Below are 21,066 nucleotides of genomic sequence, written 5' to 3'. Positions count from 1 at the left end.
AAGGTGACATTACTAAGGCAGTGAGGAGACCTCATTACCTTGTGCAACAGCACAGGATTTGGGGCATCCTTGTTCCTGGACACCTGCATTCCAGAGGGATTTACACTCTCAAACTCTCCCACCTAGCTAGTAGCCTGGTTTCAAACAGCAAGTACACACAAAGCCATCTAAGTCCCTGTGGATCACTTAAAATACACTAAAAATTTACAGTCTGAAGCTGACAAGGAGTCAGGACATAAGTTTAGGGTTTAAACCACTCATTCACTGGTGAAGAACCATAGAAAAACTGCTTCTGAAAGGGATTTAAAGGTGCAGAAATAGCTGTAGATCACTCAGGTACACTGGCGAACGTGAATTAAGGCAGAGAAGACATTTCAGTCAATACTGATGACAAAGGTGACAAAGTCAGTAAAGGTGGCAAGAACCTGCATGAATCATACCAAGGCAGACATGCTGAATGAGGGAGATGGCACATGGGCTAAAACCAGCTGGGGAGCTGGAAGGCGTTCAAAGGGGAAAGGATGGGATTAAACAACCTGGCAACGGAAAGAGTTCAGAAGCTCTACAGTCAAAAAAATCAGGCCTCCAAATGCACCAGGTTCTGAGGGAGTTTGGCAAAGGAAGCCTGGCTTATTGCCTTCATACCTGGAATCCCACACATCTGAGGAAGATGATGTAAAAATTTCAAAGTCTCCAACATGTTTCAGAGCACCTTTCGCAAGGAAGTGCAAGACTAAACAAGAAAAGCCTTTAGTGACCACAAGTACAACAGTGAGGAAAGCTCTTGTTCTGCCACCACCTACAATTAGCAAAAAAAAAGGGTGTATCAGCACACAGGTGTCTGCACTAACCACATATGAGTGTTTAATACATCCAATCCAAAGTAAACATGGTCTAAGTTAATATGGGGTCAAGCTGCCCCCCCCCCCCAGCCTCATCAGGCAGATCCAACACATGCAGCTTCAACACACACACCACACATTAAATACTTGGAGGCAGTGATAACAAGGAAGCCAGTGCACATATGCTCTAATAGACAAAGCTGGAGCCAAAACACTCTGTTGGATCTGCAACAGCAGTGAACAAGCAAAAAAAACAGGCACAGAACTTGAAAACAGAGAGAGGAAGATAAACACTAAACACGGCAAAAAGTAAAACAAGAAACAGGAGCACTCTGCACAGAAACAGGAGTACTCTGCATGGAAGGGGCAGTAACTTTTGCTGGAATTATGAGGGAAGTCAGGGAACAGGAACCTCCATCTCTGGGTACCATATGTGCTCCCTGCAAAGCATTAACACCAGATTCAAAAGCATTTGTGGACAATGGCAGAAACTGTTCTATAACTTACTGTCGACGTGACTGGGACACTTCCATGCATGCACAGGCTCTGCCTTCCACTTAAACACACCATGGAAGTTGTGAAGAACAAAGGCAGAAACCACCCTGTCCCAGTCAGCAGAGAACAGTGGAGCCTATGGCTTCACAGCAGCTGTAGCTGACCCCTGGTATCCCACAGTTCCCTCCCTGCTCAGCACCCAGTTAATCTTACAGAGAGTTCATGAGAGCAAAAGAAAACTGTGCCCTTCTTGCAGAAAGAGATTTTTTTCTTTGCCAGTTTAACATAAAACTTAGTGCCAGAGGCAGTGTAAGAGTATGATTGCATGGGCAAGACAAGAGGGAGGACAGGGACAGCAATAGTCAGCAGGTAAGATCTAAAATATATATATACACATAATATATACAGATATAAAACTCAGCATGGGGCACTCCTGTGACAACTTGTGTAGAATTGCACAGAATCAACAATAGAACTGCTGGGAAACACCACCAGGCTCAAAATGGAACACCAGCATCTCTTGGAAACACTGCACACCAGCAGCAGTCACCCAGGCCAAGTTCCACAAAGGGGTTTTGAAATAACTGAAAAGCCACAAAGATCCCCACAATCAGCAGAATGACTGAAGTGCAGCTTTTGCAAGTGGTGGTGATGTAAGACCATGAAATGCCTTTGACAGTTGCAGCCATAGAGCCCTAACAAAAGGAAAAGTAACGTGAAGATGCTGAAGGTCTTGGCAGCCTTCTTGAAGAGTTCCTCCCTAATCTGAAGCACTGCAACAAGCCCCTCACTGCAGCCATCTCTGAAACAGGAACTGGAACACTTGACAGCCAGTAACCTCAAAGGTTACTGTCTTGAGAAAGTCACAGAAATGACAGATAAAAACCTCAGGGTAAGAATCGCAATCACTGAGGTTGGAAAAGCCCTTTAAGATCGAGTCCAACCATTCCCAGGACTAAACCATGTCCCCAAGAGTCACATCCACGTGTTTTTTGAGCACTTCCAGGAATGGTGACTCCACCACTGCCCTGAGCAGCCCCTTCCAGTGTTTGACAACCCTTTCCATTAATAAATTTTCCCTACTATTCAGCTTAAATCTCCCCTGGTGCAACTTGAGGCTGTTTCCTGTCTCTTGTTCCCTGGGAGCAGAGCTGGACCCCCCCAGGCTCCACCCTCCTGTCAGGGATTTGGAAGGAGCAAAAAGGTCCCCCCTGAGCCTCCTCTTCTCCAGGCTGAGACCCCCCAGCTCCCTGAGTCACTCCTGAGCAAAGTCTCAGTAAGTTTGAGCCATTTTGGACAGAATAATTTGTCCCAATTTAAGCCTTTTGGAGTAAAATGCAAGTTCTGGACTTGACACATTTGGCTTTCAACAGGCACTTAGAAAAATCTAACTTTAGAATGGACAGAAAAAACCCTGCTCCCCTTTATCTTCTTTCCCCTAATCCCCTTGATATTGCAAAAGGATGCCAGCACACCTCACTCGGGCTACAGGTAACTAAACAGATATGTTTGGAAAAGTGAATCTTGCCCACCAAACATAAGGCACAGTTTGGGAGAGTTATGGACTGCCCAAATATCTCCTCCTCTGATCTGTTTGATGAACTGCCCGAGTAGCAGAGCTGACTGGTGTGCAAGTAGCAGACAGAGATAAATCTGCAGACAGAGCCCAGCAACAGCATCTCACCATTTCAATCCTAAACTATTTAGAGATAAAAGAACTGCAGCTCTTGAGGAAGCCACAAACAGGCCCTCACCACAGTGTGATGGCAGTTCAACATCACCCATCACCTCCCAAAGGGAACAGAGCTGAAGGGGGAGAAAAGCCTAATGCAACACATTTGGGGCAGCCTTTCTGGAGCACCAATCACATCCATATGGACACAAACCCAGCCTGTAAAGGCAGCTTGAACTTTTTTTTTTCAATTTCTCCCTGACCATCTGATCTCCAGTCCCAAACTTATAAAGTGAATTTCAATATTCTTGCTTAAGATCAGGCCTCTCTTCCCACTTTTTTGAAACCCCCAAAAGAAAGGTTTAAACCCTTGTTCCTCCCTCAGCTTTGCAGCTGATGTAACACAATCACAGCTGCACATATTGGGCCAAAATTGAGACCCCTTGCACACTTACTGGTGTCACACAGAAACCTGGAGTAGTTCTTAAAGCCAAGTTGAGCACATCCAGTCTGCTGGAGTACTTCATTTTACAGGGAGTCAGATCCACCTCCTTTCTTTCTCATAAAGAGCAATTCACTTAAGACTTCTCAAGTCTCCCTGCATTTTTAATAAACTGTTCAGTATTAGAAAAAAAGCAATTCCTAAGTGTTTCTGGGATGTTTTCTAGGCCCTCAAACTTAGTATTTACAGCTATTGTTTTCTAGTAAACATTTGAGGAGAAGAATAACTTTTTTGTGCCCAAGTACTCCAAGCTCTTGACACAGACCAGGGAAACCAAAATTGTGCCGCAGAGAAAGTGGGAAACACGCTCCTGAACGATGCCTGGAAGGTTGAGGAAACAGGGCAGTATCACAAGATCTGAGAATAAACAACTGGACATGTTTTATGCCACATGAAGCTGGCCACACAAAGGAAAGTCTGCAGAAAGCCAAGAAACAGGGATATGGCAGAAGATGGAGAAGAATATGGAAGAAAGGTGGAGACCAGGGTTTAACAGACTCAATTCACTGAAAAGCTCCACATGAGGCACCACTCCCCATGTGACTCTTGCCCTTTTCCTCTTTTTGTTGTTTTTGGGTTTGGGTTTTATAATTTATTTTTGTATTTAGTGTCCTGGTATTTCTCAGTGTCTCATCAGCCAACACCTACAATACCTTCAGAGCAATGTAATTTCTCCCACCTCATCACGCTCTCAGTTCCTCTCCCCAGTTGAGACGCCACATCTTTAATCCGCTTGCCCAGCTTTTAGGAGAAATCTGTAGATCAAAGTCTTTGCACAGCCTGGAAGTAACACTGTTAGTCCTCCCTCCAGTTCAGATCCAGATAGAAGGAAGGGATTAATCATTATCCCCTCCCCAACACACACAGAAACCCCTACAGCCCTTCCAGGGAGTCCTGCAGTATGATGGAAAATTGTTCTTCAGGTCTTTACTGCTAAATTTGCTTATAAACCCAGTCCTTGTTTTCAGAGTTCAAATGAAAATGCTTTATTTTAAGTAATCCTTATAAACATGACAAAACTAAGATCAGGAGTCACCTAATGCACTATCCTTTTCCTGACAGAAGCCTCTGTCCTTTCTTGGCCATGGTAGTTCACAGCTTCTATAGAGGATATGGCATCTTCACATTTAATACCAGGTTGATTTTTCTTCCTAAACTTTTATGACTTATAGAAGAAATGTGACTTCAAAGGTACTGTGAAGGTGGGGAGGCCCTGGCACAGGTTGCCCAGAGAAGCTGTGGCTGCCCCATCCCTGGAAGTGTCCAAGGCCAGGCTGGAGGGGGCTTGGAGCAACCTGGGACAGTGGGAGGTGTCCCTGCCTATGGGAGGGGGTGGAACTGGATGAGCTTTAAGGTCCCTTCCAACCCAAAACAGTCTGTGATTGACAAAAATCTGCAAAATAACTGGAATCTTCCATTGCTACAAAACTTCAGCAAGGCCTGTGAAAAATCCACCCCGTTACACTGAAATAGCTCTGCACTATAAATAGTGACCACTGCAGCTTTGCTTCTGTGCAGCATCTCCTACATACAGGAAACCATGGCCTGGTGCAAAGGCAAACAGGTTTATTTGGCAGAACACAGAGGTGAATGGCACAGGGCAGCACATCAGCAGCACCAGGTCTCTGCTGTTACAACATTCACACAGATTTGACTGAAAAGCAGAGGTGAGCTCAGAAGGATGCTGGCCTGGCTTGTCTTGGGGAATTTGCCAGAGTGGGAGCAGGATGCCAACAGCAGGCCTAGCAAGGCTGAATGCCTGGGACAAGACAGCCAAGAACTATGGCAACATAACTATGGCTGCTCTAAGTGAGCAGAAAGTAATGGATTGACACTGCTATTCCCTTGGCTTTCCCACCAGTTCCTCAAGAAGTCACCCTAAACTGCCCAGGAACCATCATTGTCCAACTCTTCACCATTGCCCTGTGGAGAAAGGAAGAAGGTAAAGCCAGAGAATCTTTACTCCCAACTTACACTACCTATTTTTTTCAGATAATGCTTTATATTTTCCAAAAACACTGCCAAAAGCAGTGTCATTTGCAATCTCTTCCCTTTTCCCAGCGCAATACTGGAGTCACCCTATTGTTTCTGGACTTACTCACTTTAAAATCTCACCAATTCCAACTCCAAAGAGCTCCCTTCGATAAGTTGCTGCTTTGCAACAAAAGGCTGAATGGGTGAATGTTGCCTGTGTGACAGAACTTGACCTATCAGAGGCACAGAAGCCCTTTCTGATTTTATTTGAGAACAGTTTGCTCTGTAGACAAGAGGTGTCACCATGTGTAGCTGTGGGCTCTGCTGCCCAAATGAGATTTTTCTTACAATTACACTGTGGCATGCTCACTATAGAAATTATCAATGTACATAAATATATATATATAATACAGATATTAGCACATTAAAGGGGACTCAGATTGCTTTTTCAGAGGGCAGAGTAGGTGGAAATCAGATTCTGCTGCATTGCATTCCCCTGGCACGGCACCAGAACTGTCCTAGAACAGATCTTACAGATAACACCAGAATTTACAAAGTTCACAGTGACCCCCATGGGCTCCAGCCCACTTCCTCCTCCTTCACTTCATGACTCACACAAGTGATTCCATCAGCTGAGAGCTATTAATTGCCAATCTCAATACTGGAGAAAGCTGTGTCACCACACAGGTAAAGATATATTTAGTTACCACCAGATAATGCCTGCAGTTCTGCCAGTGCAAACAGGCACATGACTGTGGGCATTTCTTATCAAAGAAAACAACATTTAAAGGGTAGAATTAGAGAAAGGCTTTCAGAGTGCAAAGCAAGCAGTTTCCTTAAAGGGGCAGCTGATATGAGCCTCTGCAAGTCCCAGGTACACACTCTTAAACTCAAATTTTAATTCAGTGCAAGATCTCCTCTACATTTCAGGAAACAGATGAACCACACATTTGTTCATTCAACCACAGAGCCCGTAATTAGAACATGTTTAAGGATTTCTGCAGCTCGCTGAAGCAAGAGCAGTTTCAGCAGGATTTTCCTGCTGCAATTTTCTTGGCTTCATATCTGAGAAAAACCCTATCTTATCTTAGCTCAGCATACACATGCCTACACTGAGATCAGCTGCCCACTGGCTAAAGCAACAGTGTTTCTTAATACTAATATAAAGAAATTTCAAGCATGATATAGGCTGAAAATGTAGAATATGTTTGCAGCATCAGTCCAATGGCTACCATGTGACAAAGCATCTCTTGTGAAACCTTCTCCAGTGGTGTTTCAGATTACATCTTCTCTAAGTAGCATTGCATGTTACTTTTAAAAATTAAAAGCATAATGCATCTCATCTGCCTACACAAAGCAAGATTCCCAGCATTCCATATGCACAAGGGTTTCACACAGCTGCTGAGTGCCCTGCCCTGCACAGACTCATCACTGTCCATGCCTGGATAAAACACACAGACACACCACAAGCCAATTCCCACTGCATTGGCAGTGTCCTAAATATGGGTAATCCACATGTGCAGTAAAACCCAGACACTTCTGCAGGAGACAGAGCAGGCCAAGCCTCAGTGAAACCCAATTCCTCACAGAAGAGCCAAATCACTACTAAGAGATTACAATGAAGGCCAGTTCAGAAATCCACAACCCTGAAACACTGAACTTCCAGAGGAAATCATGGTGCTGGCACTTGTGGCACAGAGCCCTCTCCATCATCTGCTGGCCATACAGGATCTTCAGTGTGAAAACCTGACACCTGCAAGGCATGAAACAGCCCTTTGCACACTCCTCTCATGGGCACTGCCATCCCACTAAAACCTGAATGTGTGCTGAAATGGAGCTGTTCTGACTGGAAGGAATGTGCTTGTCCCCTGCCAAACATTTGCTTAATCAACCAGTAAGCAGGAAAATAAGTTAATCAACAGGACTTTAAATTCTTGATGGTTATTTCTACCCTGAAACATAAAACCACAAGGAAAAGCAAAACTAGAAACTCGCTGAAACATTGGCCACACTCAGCTGTGCTGAATGGCAGGAGGTATGACTGACACACATCCTGCACAGGAATGTGGCTGACACTGAGCCACTCACTGAAGTGGCAGAGCCCTAAGACTGCTCTCCCTATCTATGTAAAACTGGCAGCTTCCAGTTCCAAGAAGTTCAAATCAGATTGACTCAACCCAATGGCTGCAAAAACCAACAGAGAGACAGGACAACAGGTTTTCAGCCCAAGGAATTCCTGGTCAGCCCTCACAGACCAGGCTGTTCCATGAACAGCAGCAGCCTGTTACTCTAAATTAGAGGTGATACCCCCGGTCTAGAACAAGTCCACCCAACTGGGACCAGGGACTTTGTGAGGAGATGTCAGATACTGCAGCATTACCTGAGCACTGAGGCTTCCAAGCAGAAGGGAGTTCAGGAATTTCATATACCCCAGCTGAGACTCCCTCCAAGCAGGTGTGCACATCTGCAGCTAACATGCTGCAAGGCTTGGCTTCAATCACATTCTGCTATTAAATCAGAAGCAATATAAATAAGGTTGAAATAGGACAGCAGGGAATTCTCCAGCCCAAATCTCATCTTTGGTATCCTGTAATCACATTCAGTATTCAATCATCATCTTGACATTTGACTATTCCACCTTTGGGGGAGATTCCTCAGTCATCCAACTCTGCAGCAGTGAAGTTCTTTGGTTTGTGGTTCCCTGTGTGCCCAGGCCCCCACTCAGTCCATGCAGAAGGTTTCAGACAGAAGCTGTCCACATCTGAAGATAAACCTGATTAGCCAAATCCCCTCCTGTTCCATCAGCTTACACAGAAGGATGGCAACGTTCATATCTGAACCCGTGGACTAATTACTTCTACAAAACAATCAGATTTAGGGAAAACTAGTGTTTAACCCTGGCCAGGTAACCCTGAGACTTTGCTTCAGGCAAAAGTTGATTCCTAAGAGCTGCAGACAGGGATTCCAGTTCCTTCTGTGGGAGGGCACAGCAACACAAGGGCAACCACCACACAGGTTCTGGCTGAGGTGGGACTTTCCTCGTGCTGTGACACACCCTTCCTGGGCATCTTTCCCTTCCAGGTTCCCCATGCTATGGCACATCTTTCCTGGGCATCTCCTCCCCATCCAGGTTACTGCATCTCTAAGTTACTGGCCCCCATTAAATCTAAAAATAGAAGAAAACTAACCCAAATAGCCTTTGGTTTTGAAGGTGTTGCATTTTTTACAGGTAAAACAAGGTTAGTACCTGTTGCCTCTTGTGACACCAGCTTTGGAGTCTCAGAACTAACTGATCTAACCCATCTTCCAGCAAAAGCTCCAGCTCATTTTAGTCTCATTCTGGAGGATAAGACACTAATATGTCTTCAAATAGCAATGTCTTAAGGACAAGAACTCATTGAACTACAGCATGGTTATTTTATTCAGCTACCTTCCTTAAAAAGAAATTCCATCTCCTGGACTGCTGACTGCATACAGTTAATGAGTATACACAGTGCTTGGACACTACCAAAGTTCTTGATTAAAGAAGTTTATTCCAATCAGTTGACATGATTTACATTGCTACTAAAGAGGCAGTAAAATGGCAAAGACTTGCAATTCACTGTTGGATTTAATACTCTTCACCTGCATCTTCTCCATCCATCGAGTCTGTGCCCACTTCTTCATAATCTTTCTCAAGAGCAGCCAAATCTTCCCGGGCCTCTGAGAACTCCCCCTCCTCCATCCCTTCTCCAACATACCAGTGGACAAAGGCTCGTTTGGCATACATCAGGTCAAACTTGTGGTCCAGGCGAGCCCAGGCCTCGGCAATGGCCGTGGTGTTGCTCAGCATGCAGACTGCCCGCTGGACTTTGGCCAGGTCTCCCCCAGGAACCACTGTAGGGGGCTGGTAATTGATGCCAACCTACAGGAGATGCAGAAGAGACCATGAGTTTCTTTGTGGTGTTTGACAGAGACTATAATCAAAGTCAGACAACAAGAGCTGAATAAAATGCGTCACTCACAAAGCTGCTCTGTATGAGAGCCCAAACCTCCATTTCCTAAAATACAACCCAGGTACCTACAGAACAGCTCAATGAGCAAACACACTCCATGGGCCCGGGACAGCGAATGAGAAGCCTGAAAAACCACGACAGGACTGAGACTTGCCTTAAAACCAGTAGGACACCAGTCCACGAACTGGATGGTGCGCTTGGTTTTGATGGCGGCGATGGCGGCGTTGACGTCCTTGGGAACGACGTCCCCGCGGTACAACATGCAACAGGCCATGTACTTGCCGTGGCGGGGGTCACACTTCACCATCTGGTTGGAGGGCTCAAAGCAGGCGTTGGTGATCTCTGACACAGAGAGCTGCTCGTGATAGGCCTTCTCTGCTGAGATAATCGGTGAGTACGTCACCAGCGGGAAGTGGATCCGAGGGTAAGGCACCAAGTTAGTCTGAAACTCAGTAAGATCCACATTTAAGGCACCATCAAACCTGAGGGAAGCAGTGATGGACGACACTATCTGACCAATGAGGCGATTGAGATTGGTGTAGGTTGGGCGTTCAATGTCCAGGTTTCTACGGCAAATGTCATAAATGGCCTCATTGTCAACCATGAAGGCACAGTCGGAGTGTTCCAGCGTGGTGTGGGTGGTCAGGATGGAGTTGTACGGCTCCACAACAGCTGTCGAGACCTGAGGTGCGGGGTAGATGGCGAATTCCAGTTTGGATTTTTTCCCATAGTCAACCGAGAGCCGCTCCATCAGCAGAGAGGTGAAACCAGATCCAGTGCCTCCCCCAAAGCTGTGGAAAATCAGGAAACCCTGCAAGCCAGTGCACTGATCTGACTGAAAGAGAAAATACAGGTGTTCGAGTCGCTGTGTGGACATTAAGCATCCCAAATCAAGCTCAAGAAAGACAGCTCTGAATTCTAACACATACCAACTGTTCAAGCTTCAGAAGTACTGAATTTGATTTATCCACCAATAATCGAGAAAGTAACCCATGAAAAACACTGTATTCTTGGCTGTTTTAAACCTCTTCAAATTGCTACCTCAAAATCCCCTTTACTCCCAATTCTCAGCCAAGGCCACTAACAATAACCAAGAAGAGCAAGAATGTTGAAAGACCTACACACCATCTACCCCTTACACTGATTTGACATTCTCCACCTGCACAGAAGTGGAGCAATCCCCATCCCAGAGCTCCTGGTTCTAAACCTGCACAAGTGCCAAGCATGTATCTCTTCAGGGGAGTGAGCTGTCACAGTGTATTACAGAGCCAGCCCAGTTCAGGCTTGGCAGATGACAAAATGAGACAGCTCTGTCCTCACAAAGAGGTGCCACACGATGCTCAGCTCAATTCCCAGGACTGACAGGGACTCCCAACAGCTTGTAAAAAGAAATTACAACCATGTTTTTCAGGTCAAAGTACAGCCTGCTGCAAACTTATCTTTGCCTTAATTTGAGACTGTGGCAGCCAAGTGCTGAGAATAATTCCAGTTGTGATCTGCAAAAGGTGAACTTTTCACAAAGACACACGTAGCATTCCGTATCAAAGCACCAGAGGTATACCTGGGTTGTTTTGTGCAATGAGAATTCCCACCTTTGTGACACAGATTGGGTAATGTACATGCTTAGCAGCCCTAAAAAGGGAACTCAGACCTCCTAAGCTGCCATCTGCCTAAGTCTGCCACATGATCAAAGTACTGGGGAGTCTGAAACATCCCCACTTACTGATATTTGTTTCTTTTCTACTGTTATTACCATAAAATTAACCCAGAAATCATAACAGCAGGAAATGGAAACAGTCTAAACCATGGAAGGAAACACTCCTATTTAAACTTCCTTGAAAGAGCCACAGTCAGAGACCAACCCTTTTCCAGCAGGAACTATGCGAATCGTAATTTTTGTCCTGGCTTTCTGAGGTTGAAAAAGAAACTACACATGAAGTTTTAGGTGCCTCATCAGCATTTTAGGCCACTTGAAAGCTGTATCTGACAGAAATAATCCAGCCACTCTCAGCTGGCTAAGAATAAAACCAGATGTAGACTGAGTCCACAGATTCTCCTACCACAAAAAATATAAAGCACAGCTTGTGTATTGAATAACTATGTACTGAATAACCTAATTTCCAAATCCTGTAAAATAGGGTAAAAAAGATGTTTAAGAGCTTTCAGTAAAGAAGAATCTTACCAGTTTCCTGATACGCTCTAGAACTAGATCGATTATCTCTTTCCCAACTGTGTAATGACCCCGAGCATAGTTATTTGCAGCATCTTCTTTACCAGATATCAGTTGTTCAGGATGAAAGAGTTGCCTGTATGTCCCATTCCTAACTTCATCTGGGGAGAGACAAGATAATTATTACTGCATAATATAGAAATACTATTTAAAATTAATTTTCTAAGTCCACCAGGTTTTTCAGACTTCTGAGGGTGTCCAGAATAAGGTACCTAAACCCTTAGAGATAAAAAGCAACCTGATATCTACCAATCAGTAGGTGACAATACTTTCTACAGCCTGAATGTTGAATCACTAAGAAAAGTTAAGTTACTCCTTAAGAAACTGTTCCATTTTACACCTGAGTTTAAATTGGCCTGCCAGAGCAATTTAAAACTGGACTGTGGCAGCAGAATCATTCTTCCAGTTAAGACAACTCAAGGCCCATTTTGCAGCTCAGCAGCTGAAATCCTGCTTTTCCCCCCTCACTTCCCAAGCTCTTCATGATGCTGCCTTGTTGCTTCTGCAGCTGTGGGCAGGCAGAGCCAACACTGCTTGCTTGTCTTCTCCTTTCCCTTCACTGTACTTTCTGCCAGAGGTAGAGAAGGGTTCAAAAGAAACAGGAGATGATCTTGGAGAGTTCTGCAATCATCCAAACCCTGAGCTGTAGCTCCACCACACACAGCTCTGTTAAAGAAACAGTGCAGGTGCACACACAGCATCCCCCAGCAGTTCCACATTTGGAGACTGATTCAGAGTTACCATCTCCACTAGTCCCAGAAATACACACTTATATCTAGCAGGCTAAAGCTCTGTCCTAAGAGGTACAAAGACACTCAGCAGAGCTTTGTCTCTGGTTTAGCTCAAGCCATTCTTGAGTCATGTGCTAATGCAGTATTGCATCCTTTAATTAAAATCAGGTGGACAGCAGAGAGCTTTATGAACTACAGCTGAAGTTGCCTGTTTGCCTATATTCATTAATCTGAAAAAGAGCTAGCAAGACAAAGATAAGTAAAATTCAAGATGCAAAAATACTATTCAAACCAGTTTAGGCTGAGCAGCTCCCACTGCAGTCTACAATCCAATATTCTAAAGTATTTCTAAGACTGCATCAAAACAAACAATTTGGAGAAGTTTACCATCCCAAATACTCATGTGTCCAGGACTTCCTGCATTACCATTCCAAATTATAAAGGATAAATATGGGTAATAAGGGAAAACATAGAAATAAAGAAAAAGGCAGCTGATAGGTGCAGTATGAGTCAGGATGGTCCTGGGGAAGTAACAAAACTAGTAGAGTTCAGAGGATCAGTCACTGGACTATGAAAGTGTGCTGGAACAAAGAATTTGGAGTTGAGGGAACAGCTAAACCAGACATGCTGTGCTTCATCTTTTTAAGTCTAGCTGGGTTAGACTTTTCAGGACACTTGTGTTGAATTCCCAGATGTCACTGCCCTATTTTGTGGTGGAAAGTTTGATGGTGAACATGTCCAGCATCCTGCTGCTTTCTGCAAGAGGCACACTGCTCTGGGAGGACAGAAATCCCTTGTGCACACATGTGGCAGCTGCAGAGCTGCTGCATGCACAGGAGATGGGTTTTCATAAACTCAGTGCAGAGGGACTTGCTGCATGAATGGGGAGTCTCATCCTAGCCCTGCCCAGGAAACTGGAGCAGTAATTTTCACATTAGCCAGGTAGGAATAAAGAAGGGCAGCTACCCCCCAGAAAGGCACATGATGTAACCTTGAGTATTACCAAGCTTTAAGGCAGCCTCTTGTTCCTCTCCCCATACTACACCTGCATCATTAACAAGCACTGAACACTCACTACCTTTAATTTGTCCCAAGACTCACCAGCTCCCCTTCCCCCAAGGCCAGGTGAGAGCTTTGCTACCTGCCCTCCCTCACCTCATGACTCAGCTGTTCCTGGTTGCTCAGAGCCACCACCTGGCCAGCAGCAGAGGAGACAACAGCCACAAGGCAACAGCTCCTGGGAATATTAGTGTATAGCCGAGGGTGCTTGGGCTCATTTCAAAGTTCCAGCCTAGCACTCCCACCTTTGACCAGCCCCACAGCCCTCTGCTCCCCTCACAGGTTCCTTCTACTGTGTTAGCCACAGTGTGTTACACTGAACAGAAGCTACAGGAGATCCACAGTTTGAGTACACAGGAACAGCCTGAGCACATGCACACATTTCCCCCAACTCTGTATTGCAGAATGATAAACACAGCAACTGCACAAGCACAGCCAACACAGATCCCTGCTATGAGAGCCTCAAGTCGTTACTCTAGGCAAGGCAGCCATAAACCAGCTCCAGCAGAATTAGTTCCAGCACACACTGGCAAGAGCAAAACCAGGATTTGTGACCCAAGGAATAAGGGTCTTGTGAACTGGAAGCTCACATTGAGCTGGCAGTGCAGCTACTGCCCGAGGATGGGAGACTGGCAGTGGCTGATGTGTGGGATGACACCTGAACACCAAGAGCCAGTGTTGTCAGAGTTTGGAATACAACTGATTTTCAAGAGTGGATTGTTATTCAAGGATAAGGTAATAGGAAGCTGAAGTGCATACTCAGAAGTCCCTGAATTTAGGCTAGTGATGAAGACCCATTTCTGCAAGCTCTACTAAAGGTACAAAGAGCAGAAGATTGCTTTGGGAAAGCACCATGGACAATAAGAAATCTGCTTAACGATACTTTCACATCTTTTAAAGAGGTTCTGCAGCACACATTATGCCATACTGTTCCATAGCAAAAGTATGCAGCGTGTTCCCAAGACCCTTTTAACTCCACAGCCTGGCAGAAGATAATACTGAAATTCTTGAGAGCTCATAGTGCACATTTGCATCGCAATGGACACAAAGCCAAGCCTCTTCCACCACTAGGAAGGTGCAGGCAAGTAAAAATTTTGCAGCCCCAAAGCATTTTTTCAGGGCTAGAGAAATTAATTCATAGAATCATAGAAGCAGCTGGGTTGGAAGGGACCTCTGAGATCATCAAGTCCAACCCTTGATCCAACCCTGCTGTGGTTACTAGGCCATAGCACTAAGTGCCACATCCAGTCTCTTTTTAAAAATCTCCAGGGACAGAGAATCCACCACTTCCCTGGGCAGCCCATTCCAATGGCTGACTACCCTCTCTGGAAAGAAATTCTTTCTAATATCCAACCTAAACCTCCCCTGGCACAGCTTGAGACCGAGCCCTCTTGTCTTGCTGATCGTTGCCTGGGAAAAGAGACCAACCCCCCCCGGCTCCCCCCTCCTGTCAGGGAGTTGTAGAGAGTGAGGAGGTCTCCCCTGAGCCTCCTCTTCTCCAGGCTGAACAGCCCCAGCTCCCTCAGCCTCTCCTCACAGCACTTGTGCTTGAGTCCCTTCACCAGCCTCGTTGCCCTCCTCTGGACCTGCTCCAGCCCCTCAATGTCCTTCCTGAGCTGAGGGGCCCAGAGCTGGACACAGTTCCTTAGTCAAAAGATGTGCAAGGGACTGTAGGACACTCTTACCTATGACTGCAGGTTCAAGGTCCACAAACACAGCCCGAGGGACGTGCTTCCCCGCGCCGGTCTCGCTGAAGAAGGTGTTGAAGGAGTCGTCCCCCCCCTCCGATGGTCTTGTCGCTGGGCATGGTGCCGTCGGGCTGGATGCCGTGCTCCAGGCAGTACAGCTCCCAGCAGGCATTGCCGATCTGCACGCCCGCCTGGCCCACGTGGATGGAGATGCACTCGCGCTGCGGGACAGAAACGCATCGCTCAGCACAAACAGCACTGCCCTTGTTTAGCAAACCTCCTGCACACCCACCCCCAACTCCCAGCCTGCAAAGCCATTGAAACATCGGCCTTATTGTCTTGGTGTTGGGGGGTATTTGGCACAAAGCACGACAGAACACAAAAGCCCCCTTCAGTCATCAACAGCTCCACCCAGACAGACCCTTTTGGACATTATCATTTTTGGACATTATCATTTTTACAAGCTCGTTCCTCCTTGTTGTTCTTCAATCAGACAGGAAGAGTCTGATCGACTCTTTCAAATCCTTCAGCCACTGAATATGCAGAAAAGCTGGTGATTGCACCTGTCACTGGCCTAAGTGTCCAGAACAGCACAGCCCAGACTCCAGCCCCAGGAGCACAGCCACCAGAGGCAGCAAAACTCTCCCCAAGATCCAGGGTCACCTCATTTAATGCACATAAAATCAGAACAATATTCTCCTGATCCCTTTAGGAAGCTTTGCCACTCTGTAAGAAAGTCTTTGCCTAACAAACCCCTCCACTAATAAAGACTGTCAGGTCTCACACCACACTGCTGCACACAAAGTGCTCAATTCCTTAACAGCACACAAAATTACCTCATGGAAGCCATGGCAGCAAGAGGATCTATTCCTACCCATTTACAGATCCCCAGGTTCCCTTTGGTGTCCAGAGCATAATCCCAGCTTCTTTAATAGTTCATCATAGGGCTTTGAATGGTAAAAAACAAACCACATTGGAAACATCTCCAAACTCCTGGTCCATCTGGGGCATTTTACATTCAACTTCTGTTTTTGAGTGACAGTTGAACATGTTCTAGAAGAGCCTGCATATAGGGCAGTTCAATGTGACTGTTACCCAAAGTTATGTTCAGACCCTATGACTGGGCAAGGCAGTTTTGTCCCCTGGAATTCCAGGATAAGCAGGAGTACAGGCCAGGCAGAGAATGGACTGAGAGCAGCCCTGAGGGGAAGGACTTGGGGTGCTGGTGGATAACAGGCTGGACATGCCCCAGCCCTGTGTGCTGGGACCCACAAACCCCCCATGCCCTGGGGTGATCCCACAGCAGGGGCAGCAGGGGAGGGTGGGATTCTGCCCCCTCAGGTGAGACCCCCCTGCAGAGCTGCCTCCAGCACTGGGGTGCCAACATCAGAAGGACGTGGAGCTGCTGGAACGAGTCCAGAGAAGGTCACAGAGATGCTCCAAGGGCTGGAGTCCCTCTGCTCTGGAGCCAGGCTGGGAAAGCTGGGGGTGCTCAGCCTGGAGAATAGAAGGCTCCAGGGAGATCTAGTCCACATCCATAGTTAATGCAGAAAAGCAGGAGTATGGTCCTTTCAAATTCATTGGGAACCCCACAACATTAAAATCTGTATTCGCAAAACAAAACAAAAAAAAAAATCACCTGTTCTCAACCACAGCACTGTACAGCTGAACTGCTGTTTTTAAGCTCCCATCCATCCAAGCTGTATATTCAGATATCCAGTCCACATCCTCTCTGTGACCAGCCTTACTCAGAGCTGCTGCCACATTACTCCTCTTTGAGGCCATCACCTCCCAGGCTGAAGCACTGGGCTGGTAAGGTGCTGTGATGGCAGAGGACACACAGCCCACCTACACAGTGTAAAACAGGTGACAAGAAAACCAGCTGCAGTGCCACAGAGAGGCCAGGCCATGGCAATGAATGAGGAATCATCCCTTCAGGAGAGCAGGACAGCCTGAAACTCTTCTACAGGAGGAGGAGAACATAGACCACCACAGATCCTCTTTTGACTGAGGTCCTACCAGTGGCCTAAGTCTTGCTGGTGGAGCTCCTAAGCAGCTGGGGAAGGTCACTGAAAGGGTGTGTAAGGACTACACCACACCACAGAGATGGTGGAGATGGTGAAGGGTGTAAAGGAGAAGGATATGAGGAGCAGCTGAGGTCACTTGGCTTGTTTGGCCTGGAGAAGAGGAGAGATTTGATCATGGTCTATATCTTCCTCATAAGAGGAAGCAGAGGGTTCTCTGCTGACCAGGGACAGGACCCAAGGGAATGGCATGAAGCTGTGTCAGGAGAGGGTCAGGTTGGATATTAGGAAAAGGTTCTTCCCCCAGAGGGTGGCTGGGCACTGAACAGGCTCCCCAGGGCAGTGGGCACGGCCCCAAGGCTGCCAGAGCTCAAGGAGTGTTTGAACAACACTCTCAGGGACAGGGTGGGATTATTGGGGTTTCCTGTGCAGTGTCAGGGGTTGGATTCAATGGCCCTTGTGGGTCCCTTCCAACTCAGAGGATTCCATGATTCCGTGACTAGCATGCCCAAGCCAGGTAAATGTCAGACTACACACAAGCTTTCCAGCATCACAGGAACGAGCACTACATTAAGACTACACAAAGCAACAGCAATGACTTGTGTTCCAAAGAAAATGCATGTCTGAAAGTACAACTTGGCAACACAGGCACAGACCAGGTGCTACAGATGGGACATTGTACTTTGTCAAAGTAAACATGCCAAGGTTTAAAGTTCAGCACATGAGGCAGTGATTCCCTGCACCAGTACAAACAGCAATAACTGAGAATCAGCCCTGCTGCAAAGATCCTGGGGATCACCACAAAAACCAGCCTGGATGTCCCACAGGGCATTCTCATCCTCAAATCATGGTAAGGCAAACCATTTGCCAGGCTATAAAAGGAGAAGTGCAGGAGAAGCCTTCCCTCTGCACTGCAGGTGGGTCCAGGTTGGATGCTCAGAGGCTGCTGTGAGGTTTAGGTTCATGTTAGGAAAAGCCTCACAAGCAGTGTGGCCCTGGAACGGGTCACCAGAGAGGTGGAAAGGGAGCTCCATCCTTGGAGGTTTTCAAAACTTGTCTAGACAAGGTCAGTCACAAAGCCTGGCCTGCTGCTACTGTTCATCCTGCTTCAAGAGTTCCTTCAACTGCTTCCCTGCAACTCTATCAAGGACTTCTAAGTAGTATGTAGCTATTTAATTAAACACAAATCTTTGTCAGACACTAAAATACCCTCTGCCCATTTTGCTCTGCATGGCCTTTTCAGCATCAAGAATACTAAAAAACAGAACAAAATCCAAGCCTTGAAAATATCATCTCCAAGTTGCAATGACAGGCAAGAGAGCTGTCACACCCACTACAGCTCAGGGCCTTCACATATCACTGAGGGGAGCTTTGTAATTAGTACAGTTTAAGTGTGTACTACAGACAGTGCTGGTAAGTGCTGCATTCAAGCCATAACACAGAATGCTTTTTTTTTTACTGAAGTAATGCTCTCCCTACACTTACATACATTATTTGCAAGCACAGAAACAGTTTCAGTGAAAATTCAGGAAGAATTTCTCCAGCCCAGTCCCTATCTCTGCCTCCTTTCCCTATGGGATGTGGCTCCAGCTGAAGGTCACTGTCCTGTCCTCTGTCACTGCCCTTCCAGCAGCTGCAGACCCAGCCCCCTGCACTCATTGCTGGGTTAAAGCCCCCCAGCTCCCTCCGTCACACCACTGGGTCAGGCTGTAGGTCCCCTGCACTCCCCAGCAGAGTATTTAAGGTCCAGCTCAACCTGTGTGAGGTTGATGGAAAGCCAGATTTCCTGAGAAAGGCGGTGCCAGCTCAGACCAAGCTCAACAGCACATCATACAGAGGAACGTGGTTTCCCTGGGATGGGACTCCAGGGAACCTGTATCCTTGGCAGAGACCAGGGGCTGTATGCAGACTCCTGGTTTGACTTTATTTAAAAAGCGTGACCAGAAACAGCTCCCCAGGGAAGTGCAAGGGCAAGGACATCAACACACCCCATCGATACTCTAACTTGTAACCATTTCCAGTTCAATACATATTTCCCACGCATTCACAAGCCTACAGAAGCAGTCTTGCTACATTTTCTTAAGCTCATGTAACCTTCTGACGGTCTCTTTCCAGGGAGATGTAGAAGGCCAACACCCCCACGGGGAAGGGCCGCACGCCCATCCCCGGACTCCGGCCGTGCTGCCCAGCTCAGCACCTGAACCTTGTCCTGTGGGACGTCTGGTCAACACCTTCCCGATCCCCCTTCAAGGTGACCCACAACCTGCCAGGTCATTCACCCCCGCCAGTCCTCCAGGAATTCTCCACACCAGCTCATTCCCGGCGCTCCCAACGCCTCACACCAGAGCGGGCGCCGGCAGCGAGCGGCACCTGGGGAACAGCCGGGGCGGGGAACAGAGGAGCTCCTCTGCGGGTCTCCCCGGAGCTTCCCCGTGGTCACACCCAGCGGGTCCCCGGCAGCTCCCGCAGGGACCTGCGACCACGGGGGATGGCCGTGCCCGGGGCTGAGGGTCCCGCGGGCCGCCATGTTCTCGGCGGGGTCGCCACCATTTTGGGACGAGACGGCGGGAGCGACACGGGAACGACATTCCGGGGCGAGACAAGGCTCGGAGCCCGCCGGGGGCAACCCCGCCAGCCCATTTCGCCCTGCCGCCAGGGCGGACCCGCGCGTCCCGCCCCCCTCCCCCTCTTTCCCGCAGCGCACGGGACCCCCCTGCGCCCCCCACCCCGCGCTCACCATGGCTCGGGAGCGCCGGGACAGACGCGCAACGTGTCTGAGCAGCACCGCGACAGCGGGAGCCCTGCCCGGGCTCACCGTTATATAGGGCGGGGCGGGGCGATGGACTGTCTGCACTGCGCTCATTAGCGCGGCGTGCGCTCAGCTGGGCCCCATTGGGTGGCAAGGGTGTCTGTCATCTTTCTACGAGAGCTATTGGTGGATTCGTAACCAGGGGCGGGGAGGGGGCGGGGTTTAGTCTTCCCGCCAACGAAGGCCGGAGCCACCCTCCTCAGGCTCGCGCGCGAATCCAGGATGGGATCGCTGTCCCCGAGGTGGGACCGCTGTCCCTGAGCTGGAATGGCTGTCCCTGGACTGGAATGGCTGTCCCTGAGGTGGGATCACTGTCCTAGGGCTGGGATCGCTGTCCCGGGCTGGGACGACTGTTCTAGGGCTGGGATCGCTGTCCGTGAGCAGGGATCATTGTCCTGAGCTGGGTTCGCTGTCCTGGGGCTGGAATCACTGTCCCTGGGCTGGAATGGTTGTCCCGGGCTGGGATCGCTGTCCGTACGCCCAGAAGTTGCCTGGAGACACCCTGAGAGCCCCAACCCTGCTGGGTGGGCACCCAGAGGCCCCCGGTCCTGCAGTGCTGTCTCTGGGGGTGAAAGAGTGAGATATGGGCAAACCCCTCTACGAGGAGCCTGGAGGCAGCTCCATAACAGTGCCTGTGGCAAGTGCCACTGGGATTAAGAGTCACACAGTGGAAAAGACTCAAAGACAAAGGGCCAGATCTGGAGAGCCACGTAGATGCTACTAAAATCACCTTTGGCTACTAAAATCGCCTTTGGCGTTTAAATGCCCCAGTTTAAGTTGGGTGTTTAGGTGGGAAGTGTAAAACCTCTGTAGTATGTCCTAATGGTTATATTAACAGAAATATTACTGAGATTGCCAAACCCACTCCCTGGGTAAAAGCAGCTTTTGCGTGTGTGGGTCTGATCTTTGGTACCTGGAGTTCTGTCCATCCTTCAGGGGCTCAGCACCAGCATCCCTTCCAGGAAATTGCTTCTTCCCTTGCTGAGCTGAGCTTCTGTGGCCTGAGAGGAATGTGAAACAATTTTAAACAATAACAAAGTAGATC

General features: G+C 47.8%; 1 protein-coding gene across 1 annotated transcript; it reads right to left on the bottom strand.

Annotated features, from left to right (window-relative positions):
• Nucleotides 1-8,998: 8,998 nt before the first annotated feature.
• On the bottom strand, nt 8,999-20,030 carry LOC116798344 (tubulin alpha-8 chain-like). Its single transcript, XM_032710703.1, is given in 6 exon segments — nt 8,999-9,389; nt 9,635-10,315; nt 11,663-11,811; nt 15,186-15,282; nt 15,284-15,409; nt 19,950-20,030. Coding segments are annotated over 6 exon segments (1,350 nt in total). The 5' UTR covers nt 19,953-20,030; the 3' UTR covers nt 8,999-9,095.
• Nucleotides 20,031-21,066: the final 1,036 nt, after the last annotated feature.

Source organism: Chiroxiphia lanceolata, chromosome 25 (assembly GCF_009829145.1).
Source record: "Chiroxiphia lanceolata isolate bChiLan1 chromosome 25, bChiLan1.pri, whole genome shotgun sequence".
Lineage (NCBI taxonomy): Eukaryota > Metazoa > Chordata > Aves > Passeriformes > Pipridae > Chiroxiphia > Chiroxiphia lanceolata.
This window is presented reverse-complemented; position numbering and strand designations above follow the sequence as displayed.